The 13,534-nt window shown below is 49.2% G+C and overlaps 1 protein-coding gene across 5 annotated transcripts in view; it reads right to left on the reverse strand.

Moving 5' to 3' along the window:
* Positions 1–387: 387 nt before the first annotated feature.
* NCLN (nicalin) overlaps positions 388–13,534 on the reverse strand; it is a 33,100-nt gene continuing 19,953 nt past the window's right edge. For 3 of the 5 annotated variants that reach the window (XM_053298289.1, XM_053298287.1, XM_053298285.1), the window contains exons 10-15: positions 10,604–10,691; positions 10,472–10,510; positions 10,161–10,324; positions 9,153–9,206; positions 7,534–7,612; positions 388–6,333 (exon numbers count right to left, since the gene is read on the reverse strand). In XM_053298289.1, coding sequence (XP_053154264.1) covers positions 6,274–6,333; positions 7,534–7,612; positions 9,153–9,206; positions 10,161–10,324; positions 10,472–10,510; positions 10,604–10,691 — 484 coding nt within the window. In that variant the 3' untranslated portion in view covers positions 388–6,273. The remainder of the gene's footprint in view (positions 6,334–7,533; positions 7,613–9,152; positions 9,207–10,160; positions 10,325–10,471; positions 10,511–10,603; positions 10,692–13,534) is intronic. The other 2 variants (XM_053298288.1, XM_053298286.1) reach the window with 1 other exon arrangement.

A 13,534-nucleotide genomic window follows, 5' to 3' on the forward strand; every position in this document is an offset into this window, starting at 1 on the left:
TCAGCAAGCCCCCCGAAGGGGCTACAGGTACTTCCTTGACATTTAAATTAAAAAAAAAATTCGTGGACTTGCCGGACTGGACCCGGTGGTCCGCTTCTGGTCCGATGGAACCAGGGGGGTGGTTCGGTTCGACTACGAACCCACAAACCCACAAACCACAAACCACCGGACCGGACCGCCGGACCAGTCCACACATCCCTAGTCAACAATTCATTCTCCCTCAGAAGAGGGTTGTATCTGAGGATCATGGGACATACCAGAACCCCTAACTAAGTCCCCAAGGGCGGGAACTGTTGAAACTGACCCACAGGTAGGGACCACCTGCTGTAGGACTCGGCAGCCAAAGGCAGCATCAGCCGAGGTCCAATCGTGATTCTTATCAATCAATCAATCAATCAATCATGTTTATTTACGGTCATAGACCAAAATTTAAAACATACATAATAATACACGTGATATAGTAATAATATATACATGATATAAACAGAAACATAGACTCATCCTAATCAGCAGTTTCCCGTTTGCATAATCTGGTTTACCATCTGCTGTCTAACATTCTTAGTTGCTTCACAGAACTTAGCAGCTTTAAATGTTACTTCCTCCTTCTGATCTGAGAGCAGATAGTTGACGTAAAATACATCTGTATGTCCTGGGAAATCAGTCAGTAATGAGAAAATATAACAAGTTCGAAAGTCCCTATAGAAGAGACAGCGGAGTAAAATATGAAAGATAGACTCCTGTTCTCCAGAGCCACAAGGGCATAGTCTCTGCTCTTTTGATATCCCTCTAAATTCACCTTCAAGTTCAGCTGAAGGTAGCACATTAAATCTGGCCAGTGTGAACATCCTGCGATACTTAGTCATGGTAATCTTATCCAGGCAATTTGCAGGTTTAGTATTATACATTTGTAGACCTAGGAAAACTTCTTATCGTGATTCTTATAGTGCCGTATGAAGGTGGATAAGGAAGCCCACGTGAGTTGAAAAGGCCGCAGAAGCAGTGGCACTTCTAGCCGAATGGGCTGTAATGCCTGCAGGAGTAGCCACCCCAGCAGAGACACAGGCCAAGTGAATACACTGACTTTCTTCCCCAAGGAACAGTCCCTGAAAGAAATGAACATGGACTCTGAGACCCGAAAGGCACTGGTGCGCCTGAGATAAATCTTAAGTGCCTCGCGAACATCCAAACAATGCCACTCCTTCTCCTTAGGGGAAGAAGGATTGGGGCAGAAGGAAGCATTGTGGTAGCAGCAAGCATGACTTGTCCCCTTAGCTAAGCAGGGCCCGCCCTGGTTCCATTAGAATGAGAGACTTGATGTGTGAGCACCTGATGTGTGAGAAAATATTCCCCTTAGGGGATGGAGACTTGATGTGTGAGAAGATATTCCCCTTAGGGGATGGAGCTGCTCTGGGAAGAGCAGAAGGTTTCAAGTTCCCTCCCTGGTTTCTCCAAGATAGGGCTGAGAGAGACTCCTGCCTGCAACCTTGGAGAAGCTGCTGCCAGTCTGTGAAGGCAATACTGAGTTAGACAGACCAATGGTCTGACTTGGAATATGGCAGCTTCCAATGTTCCATGTTTTAGGAACACAGGGAGTTGCCTTGTATGGAGTCAGACCATTGATCCATCTAGTTTAGGACTGGAAGCTGCTCACTAAATTTCAGACAGAGTTCTTTCCCAGTCTTACCTGGAGATGCTGCCAGGGATTGAACCTGGGACCTTTTGCTTGCAAACCAAGTGCTCTGCTGTATCAACTTATGGCTTCTCAGCAGAGGCTGCCTTCTGCTGAGTCAGACCCTTGTTGCATCTAGCTCAGGATCGCCTTCACTGACTGGCAGTGGCCCTCCACGGTTTCAGGCATCCCTGAGTTACGGCCCCATCATATATTTTATCTAGGTTGTGTTTCTGAACCTTTGCCAGCCAAACTATGGTTTATTTCGAGAACCTTCAATTCCTATCCAAGGTTTGACCTTGGTTTGTCACACTCCACCCATCTCACATGATGCACGGACCCTTCTCAGGCAGACTGCTCCACTCCTCCTGCTCACCGTCTTGAAAACACGGTCCAAAAATGTCTTGCAGTATTTAAGTTTACAAAATTGTGTACACACAAACCATATTGCTAGTTCTGGGGGCTGCCCTTCTCAATGGGGAGGAGAGCTGCTCTTGTGGTAGCAAGAATGACTCGTCCCCACAGCTAAGCAGGGTCTGCCCTGGTTGCATCTGAATGGAAGACTTGATGTGTGAGCACTGCAAGATATTCCCCTCAGGAGATGAAGCCGCTCTGGGAAGAACAGAAGGTTCCAAGTTCCCTCCCTGGCAGCACCTCCAAAATAGAGCTGAGAGAGATTCCTGCCGGCAACCTTGGAGAAGCTGCTGCCAGTCTGTGAAGACGATACTGAGCTAGATAGACCAATGGTCTGACTCAGTATATGGCAGCTTCCTATGTTCAACATTTTGCATTCCCCCTTTAGCTCCCTGCTGACAGTTTTGTTCTGTGTCTTTCACAAAATCCTCTTTTGCCACATACAGAAGCCCAACCCTTGAGAGGCAGTGGCATGTAGTAGCTAGTGCTGGACATTAACCACCTGTGTTCAGCTCTTTGCTCAGCTACATAACTCAGCAGCTGACCCTTTGAGCAGTGGCTCTTTCCTATGCTATTGCACAGGGACAGCAGGAAGAGGAAAACTGACCCCTTTATGCTGCCCTGGCTTTCTTGGAGGAAGGGATAAAAATGGGACCATAAATAAAACAAATTAGGAGCTGCGCAAGAAGCCATTTCCAATTCCCTTTCTACCCTACTTTCTACTGTAAGTGCTAAATGTAATGTAAATGTAAGTGTAAGTGCTACCCAAAACCAACTGGTATTTTAGAGGCACCTCTTAAAAGCGGAGATTCTCTTTTATCGAGCAGGGGGGAGAGCAACTAGCCCTATCCATCCCCAGCACAGCATCTCTGCAGTGGCTGTTGCTGGTGTCTTACCTTGTGTTTCTTTTTTTAAAGATTGTGAGTCCTATGGAGACAGGGGGCCATTTTATTTCTATTTATGTAAACCACTTTGGAAACTTTTGTTGAAAGCAGTATATAAATTTTTGTCATATTTGTATACTTAGAACAGATCTCTCTTTAGTTTTGATTCGAGTTTGCTAATGGGTATAAGGATGTAAAATGATCTGACGAATATATATACACACACACACTTTTCAACAAAATGTTCCCAAAGCAGTTTGCAGAGCAAGATTTTATTTACACACACACACAGGCTCAGAGTCTAAAAAACAAACACAAGATAGGCACCAGCAACAGCCACTGGAGGGATGCTGTACTGGGGATGGACTGGGCCAGTTGCTCTCCCCCTTTGGAAAGCAACATGGGTTATAAAAACTCTTTACTATCATAGACTATCTGTGATTTCCCTTCTTTATTGCAGCTTTTTGATCTGAAATATTAACAAAGAAGTCAGTTCACTTTTTAAAAACAGTGTTCCCATGCACTTTTCCTGGCAGTGACTATTGCATGCATTTGGTCTAGGGGTAGGGATGTGTGTGCTGAATGTATTTACACATTTGGATACACTGCTCAGCATCACGATGCAACGCCCAAGAGGCTCCACCAACAGCAGGGGTCCTCAGCCTTCAGTCCCCAGCTGTTGTTGGACTTCATCGCCCATCATATTTGGAACCTTTGTATACGAGAAAGATCCTGTTTTTAGTGGCAAGGCCTTCTATAGGTTCTAGCCATGAAAAAACACATCAGCTGAACCCATGGAGCCCTGACTTCCCCCCCAAAATCAGTAACAGGGGCCTGGGACACAGTGTGTGTTGTGGGCTGTGAGTCAGTAGGCAGCTGGCAGGGCTGAGCCGTCAACTTTTTCTTTTTTCCTAGAAGGCCAGGATGCACCAGAGTGGCTCACTTTGCTAATGTACAGTCGCCCCTTGCCAACTGCAAAGGTTCCATTCCAGCAAAACCCTGTTTTTCCACGAAGTAATCTATGGGAACCAGCGGGTGGGGGAACTGCAGCCACGAATGCACCTCAGAAATATGTGTGTGTGGGGGGGATTTGAAGTCACTCACTGAACTGTAAACGGAGACCAGAGGAGGGGTTAGAGGCCCAGGAAGGGAGCTGCCCCACAGACTCTACAGTAAGTCCCAGTTCGACCAAAAGCGCCTGCTGGAGGGGAGCCCCCGTGGAGGGAGGCTGTGGGGGGGGGGTGCCAGCACTGACCCGAGAATGGTGTGCAGACAGTGGGGGGGCAAGCAAAATGGTGTGGAGGGGATGGCAAATCTCTGCCAAGGTATGAGGGAGAACTGGGCACATGGGTGCCTGGGAGGGAGGGAAGCCTGTGACGGAGGGAAGCCCGGGAGAGGTTTGGGATGAAGGAGGCAACTGATGGGGAGAAGGGGGCCCTGGATGTAGTGAAGAACCTCATGCTGGCTGGAGGCAGAGGAGGGGAAATTGCACACACTTAAGTCATGTTGAGACCGCCTAAAAAAATCCAGCTGCATAGATGTAAAACTGTGTTGGACAAATCCGTGGTTAGCAAGGGACGATTGTAATCGGCGGCTACATCAACAGAAGCATCCATGTCCAGTAAGCAAGGAGTAAGATCTCTCTTCTATGCTGCTCAGACCTCACTCGGAACTGTGTGGCCAGATCTGGACACTGATGAACTGGAACGTGCTCTGAGGACGACGGCAAGGATGGTTGCGGTCTGCAAACCGACTCCAATGAGGAACTGACAAAAGAGTTGGGAGCGTTTCGCTTGGAGACGAGGCGGCTATGTGGGACGTGCAGTCTTCAGGTGTCTGAAGGGCTGTCGCGTAGGAGCTCCTGAGGGCAGAACTAGAACCCAGGGGCTGAAACTGCATGCGGAACTCATTGAGGCTAGACCTCAGGAGCAACTTCTTAACTGCAAGGGTTGCTGGGCAGTGAAACAGCCAGCCAGGGAAGGGCTCGCCTCCACTGGAGAGCTGGACGGCCATCTTGTGAGGGATGCTATAGCACAGTGCGTTTCCCACCCTGGGATCCTCCAGATGCTGCTGGACTTCAACTCCCGCCAGACACAATAAATGGGAGCAGGGGATGATGGGAGTTGTAGTTCAGCAACATCTGGAGGACCCCAGGTTGGGGAACAGACTCCTGTGCTGAGCAGTGGATCAGACCAGCAGGCTTCCAAGGTCCCTTCCACTCTAAAAGGGTTAGATTCTAGATGCCAAGCGTCCCTTTTACGCACTCCTGCTCCAAGCCGATTTAAGTACAAGTACCCGCAGAGCTAATGGCACAGCAGAGAAACAGACTGACTACCAAGCCAGAGGTTGCTGGTTCGAATCCCCACTGGTATGTTTCCCAGACGACGGTAAACACCTCTATTGGGCAGCAGCAGCAATACAGGAAGATGCTGAAAGGCATCAACTCATACTGGGCAGGAAAGAGCAATGGTCAACCCTTCCTGCATTCTACCAAAGACAACCACAGGGCTCTGTGGTCGCCAGGAGTTGACACCAACTAGACGGCACACTTGACCTTCACCCGCAGAGGAATAGCCAGCTGTCCACCACTGGATTATTCCATCTCAGCACCACTTTGCCCTTCCTCCACACCTTCTCCACAGGACAGAAGACATTGAAAAAAAAAAATCCTAGATGCCACTTGGAGAACAATATTGCAAAAACCAGGACCCAGTACGCTAAAGGAAGAAACCTCTTAGTTCTTTTTAATTTACATGTGCACATTAAAAAAAAACAAAAAACCATAACCAAACCCCCCCCCCGAACACCCCTCCAAATTCTAGGTTCGACAGGCAGGCCTCCATGCCCCTGGCCCCCAAGGTTCCTGCCCCCTAAAATCTGGAGGTATGGCACGTGTCGCTCGCTTGCAGTTCAGCAGTTTCGCACTTACGAAATGTCTTTTGTTCAGGAGGAGGAAGATTTCCAAGGAGGAGGAGGAGAAGAACAAGAGAGAGGGAGGGGAGGCGGCAGGGTGGGGGAGAAGAGAGAGGGGAGAGAGAAGAGACACGCCCCCCCCCTCCACAGCATCTTTGAAGGAGTGGTGCAGCTCTGCAGTTCCATCCCAGGGAAGGGGAAGAAAGTAGTAGTAGTAGTAGTGCAGGTTTGCGAAGGGAGGTGGAGAGTGTGTGACGTCTCCGCTTTCCCTCCCTGCTCCAGAGCAGCGGAGGGGACAGGGCCAAGAGCAGCAGTGGCAGCGTCCAAGGCAGGGCGCCACGGGTTGGAAGAGGCTCCTTTCGATGGCTCAGTTCTGACAGGCAGTCCGTCCGTTCACTGCTGCTTGGATTTCAGGGAGAGCTTCTGCACCAGCTTGTAAAGGAGACCAAAGTGCTAGAAAGGGACACGGAGACAGCGAGACGTGAGCGTTGGTGCTCAGAATAGAGCCGACAAATGGGGAAAAACCGTGTAGAATGAAGAAAAATGCAGTGGAAAACAAACAAAACATACTCAAAAAAAGATTTATAAATTCTAAGTCCCAATTCATATATACAATTTAGAATATCAATGCAATCAATATAAATATAAGAACCATAATATACAAGATAGATAACGATAAAAATATATGAGAATATAAGTAATCATAATGCAAAAACTATACTAAAGCTGTACATAAGTACTGATGAATATTCCAGAGTCCAAAGAGTAGAAGTCCATAATTAGGTAGAAAAATCCATCCAATATTGGAGGAAAGTTGAAAACATTGAAGCCCATCACAAAAATGCCATAAATCGATAGAGATAAACTCTTGGAAATGCAATAATGTAAAAGGAGAAGCTAAACTTTTGCATGGACCCGATGGAATACATTTCTACAGTAATTCACTCCAACCAGGATAAAGGTCTTGTGAAAAGCTTCATGGGTCTCCCATATGTAGAAAATAGTCAGTTTAACTCCATATTCCAAGGTTTTAACAAGTAAACTTGTTATGTTTCATTCGTTTTCCACTGCATTTTTCTTCATTCTACACGGTTTTTCTCATTTGCGGAATAGAGCTGAGGCAGACGTGGGGGGACGAGGGAGCAGAATCTCATGGATGCTTAGATGGATTTGCCAGCAAGCTGATATTCTTTACTACAGAAAACCTGGAGGATGTCATGCAGGGGTCTCTAGCTGCAGCCCTCCTGCAGGTATCAGCTTGATATTGATCATCTCATTAAATTGACTGCCAGGAAATTTAGGACTGACAAAAGGAAGCACTTTCCCCACACACCACATAATCTATGGAATTCCCTGCCACGGGACGTGGTGATGGCCGCTAACTTGGGTGGCTTTAAAAAAGGAGCTTAGACAGATTAAGAGGGAACAAGTCTAGCAATGGCTACTAGTCTGGTGGCTACAGGCTACCTCCAGACTCAGAGACAGGATGCCTCTGAATCCCAGTTGCAGGGGAGCATCAGCAGGAGAGAGGGCATGCCCTCAGCTCTTGTCTGTGGGAAGAGGCTCCAGCTGCTTGAAAGCCCCTAGAGATATTCTGCACTTTACTGCCTGTGTTTCTCAAGGGCAGGGGGATTTGGAGGGAGCTGTACTCACTTGAACGGCTACGTAGGCGACCCCAAGATAGGCTGCTATACAGAGAGCCAGGAGTAGGTCAAAGATGGCTGGCTTGACCCTGAAAAAGATAAGCCACATCCACACATTCAGGGTTACCTTCAACTTTCACATGTGATCTGGAATGCAAACCACCCTTTGGAGAAAAAGCAAGTATCCTTCCTCTGGAGCCAATGGGTCAATGTGAGTGCTGCTTCCAGATCTCCCTATCCAGCATACAGGGGACCGTTTCTCTTCCAGAATGGAGCACATCTCATTTTCACCATCTCCCCAAATCTAGCCTTACAGTCTTAACTTGTGCAGGATCGCACATTCGCTGCTTTACACTTCACGGGGCTGGGCACGTTTAAGTCTGGAGAAGACAGAAATAGGAGAACCATCTTCAAATATTATAGAGCTGTCTAAGAAGAGGGAGGAGTGGCTTGTTTCCCGTTGCTCCTGGGGACTCGGTGGGAATCACAAGGAAGGAGAATTAGGCTCGACATTCAGAGGAATTCCCTGATGGTAAGAGCTGTCAGACAGTGAGATGGCCGAAGCAGTGGGCTCTCCTTCACGGGAAGCTTCCAGACAGAAGCTGGACGGCCACCTGAAAAAGATGCTGAGTCCTGCCCCGAGAGGGATGGGTGCGGGCTCAACTAGAAGACCGCTGGGTTTCTCCAACTCTGGTAGTCGATGCTTTAAGAGATTACTCTGAATCCCTAGAAAGGCTTGCTCATCTCTCTGCTAGGTGGACAGTCTGGGGGTGTGAGGAGGAGGAGACCAAGGCAGAAGGAAGTTCCCAGTGGTTCCTCTGACCATCACCAGCCAGGACAAAGCAGGAGTGTGGTGTGGAGAAAGTAGATAGAGAGAAAGTCTACTCCCTCTCACATCACACTAGAACCAGGGGTCATCCCATGAAATTGATTGCCGGGAAATCTAGGACCAACAAACAGAAGTACTTTTTCACACAAAACATCATCAACTTGTGGAATTCTCTGCCACAAGATGTGGGGACAGCCAACAACCTGGATGGCTTTAAGAGGGGTTTGGATAACTTCTATCATCGGCTATAGTCAGAGGGCTATAGGCCACCTCCAGCTTCAAAGGCAGGATGCCTCCGAGTATCAGCTGCAGGGGAGCCACAGCAGGAGAGAGGGCATGCCCTCAACTCCTGCCTGTGGCTTCCAGCAGCATCTGGTGGGCCACTGCGTGAAACAGGATGCTGGACTGTCCCCATTGGCCTGATCCAGCAGGGCTGTTCTTATGTAGGACTCCAACGCTGGCAGGTGGTGAAAAACAGACAGCACTAGCCTCCTCTTTTGAGCGACTGTGCACCACCAACCTGGATCAGAGGCCAAGGGGACAGAATCATAGAATGTGAGAGTGGGAAGGGACCTTGGAGGTCTTCTAGTCCAACCCCCTGCTCAGTGCAGGGAACCACAACGGCATGGCGTGCCTTTGCACAGGGTGTTTCTCAACTCTTTCCTTGGCCAGCAAGATAAGCGCCATTACTTTGCCCCCACAATCCTGGAGTGCAGGCCCAGAGAACAACCGTGCCCACCCCCCAACCCCAGTCCCACTGGCCAGGCAGGGAGAAAGCCACGAGGGTCCCCCACACTTACCTATATGCATTCATTACTTGCTTCAGTTGGTCATAGAACACAAACTCGGGATCCCTGTTTTGTTTTTAAGAAGGAGGGAGGGGGAAGCACACACTGTTTAGGACATGGTACATGCTCCTTTTAAAACGCTGCAATTGTCAGAGGCACAACATGAAATGCCATCACTGGAAGTGGGCTTCCACCGAGTCAGGCCTTGGGTCTGCATTGCTCAGTCTTGTCTACTGTGACCACCAGCAGCTGCTCTTCAGGGAGGGGTCGCCTTCAGCCCTGGCTGGAGACACTGCCAGGGACCAAACCTGGGACCTTCTACATGCAAAGCGGGTGCTCAGCCACGGAACCACGATGAGTCATGAACCAACATAGAAAACGGCTTCCTACTGAGTCAGACCCTTGGGCCATTTAGCTCAGTATGGCCTGCACTGCAGATGGGGGATCTTGCCCAGTTCTGGAAAGCTGCCCCCCACCCCCGCAAAACCCCACTTCTGTGCCCTGAACACTCCTCCTGTGTCTCTATGCACCCAGTACCCTGTCTCTGGCCAGGGAAATTCCTTGATGCTGCATTAAAAAAAAAAAAAAGCACGTGCACATAGGAAGCTGCCATCTACTGAGTCAGACCTTTGGTCCATCTAGCTCAGTACTGTCTACCCAGACTGACAGCGGCTTCTCCAAAGTGGCAGGCAGGAGTCTCTCTCAGCCCTCTCTTGGAGCTGATGCCAGGGAGGGAACTGGGAACCTTCTGCATGCAAGCAGGCAGGGGCTCTTCCCGGAGTAGCCCCATCCCCTAAGTGGAACATCTTCCAGTGCTCACACGTCGTCTCCCATTCAAATGCAACCAGGGTGAAGCCTGCTTAGCAATAGCGAAGAATTCCTGCTTGCTGCCACAAGACCAGCTCTCCCCCTGGCCCATGCTGGGGAGGGAAACACGGGCGTGGCTAATGCCGGGAAGCATCGTGATGAGGCCACAAGGAGGAGTTCAGGAGCGATTCCTCCCACCCCCAGCCCTCTTACCGCTTGTCTGCCTTCACGTGGTGCTGCTTGACGTCTTTCAAGTAGCGGCTCAGGTAGTACTCCAGCGTGCTGATCAAGGTGCTGTCCTTGTCCACCAGCTGGGCAGCCCTTGGCTGGCTGGTGAGCCACTCCATCACCGACTCCATCTGCTCCTGCTGGATCTGCTGCAGAAGCAGGGGAGGGAGGGAGGGAGGGAGGGGAGAGGCAGTTGGGTCTGCTCTGCAGAGTGAAGCCCGGGCCCCTCGGGCTCCCTGTCTGCCCCAGGGCAACCACCACCACCACGGCGGCCCTCTGGCCCCACAGGCGCTTACCATCTGCTCGGTGAAGACTGGGAGGTCGGCGGGCACCCCCTGGAGAGAAACAGAGAGGGGAGGGACACTGGTGAAAGCCAACCCGGCCAGCAGGGACTGGCTGGAGAAGGCAGATCAGAGGGGGAGCCTCACCTTTTCCGTTAGGTTGTAGATGACCCGGGTTAATGCCTCAACAACGATCCGGGTGTTGCGGGTGAGGACTCTTGAGTCGACCCGGGACCTGCAAGAGGAAAGGCAACCCTAGTGTGAGGACTGGCTTCGCTTTGCAGGCAAAGATTTGAGAGCCAGCGTGGTGTAGTGGTTAGAGCGCTGGACTTGGACCGGGAAGACCCGGGTTCGAATCCCCATGCAGCCATGAGACTTGCTGGGTGACTCTGGGCCAGTCACTTCTCTCTCAGCCTAACCTACTTCACAGGGTTGTTGTGAGGAGAAACCTAAGTATGTAGTACACCGCTCTGGGCTCTTTGAAGGAAAAGCGGGGTATAAATGTAAAAATAAATAAAATAAATAAAACAAAAGATTCGATGCACAGTGACTTAGAATCGAGCTGGCTGGCCGGGCCAAAAGGAACCTTGGAAAGTGGCGGTTCTCTCCTGTTTAGCAGGGGGAGAGCAACTGTCCCTCTTCAGCCCGGCATAGGGTCCCTTTAAGGGGCTGTGGTTGGCATCTCCTTTGACTATTTCTTTTTAGAGAGTAAGCCCTGTGGGGCAGGAAAAGGCCCTCTTGTGCTTGGGAATCGCCCCCTCCGAACTGGGCAAAGAGGCACCTTTTCAAGTAGGGGCTGGCTTTTAGACAGAAAAGGAGAGAGCAACTGCTGTTGCTGGGTCTCCCTGGCGCTCATTTTTAGACTAAGTCCTTAGAGGATAAGGAACTGCTTTCTTCCAAGTCTGCTCTGTAATCACAGGTCCATATGATAACCCAGTTCCATTCCTAACCAGACTATCGAATCTAGTGTAGAGAAAATCTTGCCTTCAAAGAGATGAAAGAAAAAGTAGCGGGGTCCCAAAAAACCTGTTGTTTTCTGCTAGGGCCAGCAGGGTTGGAACTTCAAAGGGCTGCAAAAAAAGGTCAAATGACTACAAGGACAGGCATTATTCTGACTTTGGAGCAATAGCAGGAGTAATCCCTCTCAGGATGAGAGGAAATTAGGTCTTGTGGTGGCAAGTATGAATTGCTCCCTTTGCTAAGCAGGACCCACCTTGGTCTGCATTTGGATGGGAGACAACGTGTGTGTGCATTTTCAGATATGCTCCAAAAGTGATGAGGCCGCTCTAAGCCCCTTTTAAAGCCATCCAGACTGGTGGCTGTCACCGCATCCCGTGGCAGAGAATGCCATAGATTATGCGCTGTGTGAAGAAGTGCTTCCTTTTGTTGGCCATCAGTTTCATGGGATGACCCCTGGTTCTAGTGTTGAGAGGGAGTAAATTTTCTCTGTCCACTCTCTCTAAAGGTAAAGTGTGCTGTCAAGTCGATTTCGACTCCTGGCGCCCACAGAGCCCTGTGGTTTTCTTTGGCAGAATACAGGAGGGGTTCACCATTGCTTCCTTCCACCCAGTATGAGATGATGCCTTTCAGCATCTTCCTATATACTACCAGCGGGGATTCGAACTGGCAACCTTCTGCTTGTTAGTCAAGCATTTCCCCGCTGCGCCACTGAAGGTTACCCCACTCTCTCTACTCCATGCATCATTTTATATACCTCTCTCATGTCTCCCGTCACTCGCTTTTCCAAACTACAAAGCCCCAGATGCTTTTCTCAGAAGGAAGTTGATCCAGGCCCTTGAACATCCTGATTGCCGTCTTCTGAACCTTTTCCAGTTATACAATGTCCTTCTTATGATACGGTGACCAGAACTGCATGTAGCACTCCAAATGAAGCCGCACCATAGATGCAAAACTGCCTTAGTATTAGAAGTTCTTGTGCTCAATAAGGGTACATTTGCTCCCAATTTTAATCATGCTGCTATCATTCATTCAAGATTAGAATCGCTCAGACCATGGTTTTTCCTGTGACACACTATGGATGAGAAAGCTGGACTTTGAATAAGCAAGACAGAAAAGGCACGGACGCTTTTGAACTCTGGTGCTGGAGAAGACTTTTGAGGAGACCATAGACAGCCAGGAAAATAAACAAAGGGATTATAGAACAAATCAAACCAGAATGTTCACTCAAGGCACAAATGACCAGACTCAAACTATCATACTTCGGACACATTCTGCGAAAACCCAGCTCCCTTGAGAACTGCATAATGCTGGGGAAAGTGGAAGGAAAGAGAAGAAGAGGACGACCAGCATCAGCAAGGTGAATGGACTTGATGACGACAGCAATGAATGCACCACTGAGAGACCTTAAAAGCCAAGTTGAAGACAGATTGTCCTGGAGATAATCTATCGATGTGGTCGCTAAGAGTCCACTGTCTTGACGACACTTAATCAATCAATCAATCAATCAATCTACAGCTTATTGCATGTGTGGTGTGTTTTGTGCTTCAGTCAACTGCTACAAGGAAGCTAAACCGGTGTATTCACGCTTCCCAGGTCTGTGCACATTCCTTTCTAGGCAAGCATCTAGCCAGAGGTTTACACCCACTGGGGCACTCAGAGGACTTGATTTTCAAGCTTCTTCCAAGAAATCAGCAAGGTGCAGATAAGACGAGTGTGAGAGTCTCTAGATCTCTGGGTGACTTGCCCGTTTCTGACTCCCAGTGGTTGAGTAGCAGCAACCAAAAGGCCGCGCTCTTTTTATAAGCCCGCGTGGTATAGTGGTTAGAGTGCTGGACTAGGACAGGGGAGACCCGAGTTCAAATCCCCATTCAATCATGGTACTAGCTGGGTGACTCTGGGCCAGCCACTTCTCTCTCAGCCTAACCTACTTCACAGGGTTGTTGTGAAAGAGAAACTCAAGTATGTAGTACACCGCTCTGGGCTCCTTGGAGGAAGAGCGGGATATAAAAGTAAAAATAATAATAAAATAATAATAATAAGAATAAGAATAAGAATAAGGCTGCTAAAACTAAGAAGTAGTATCAGGACAGGCTTTCTGCAAACTTGCAACCTACAAAG

The sequence above is a fragment of the Hemicordylus capensis genome, chromosome 2, assembly GCF_027244095.1.
Source record: "Hemicordylus capensis ecotype Gifberg chromosome 2, rHemCap1.1.pri, whole genome shotgun sequence".
Classification (NCBI taxonomy): domain Eukaryota; kingdom Metazoa; phylum Chordata; class Lepidosauria; order Squamata; family Cordylidae; genus Hemicordylus; species Hemicordylus capensis.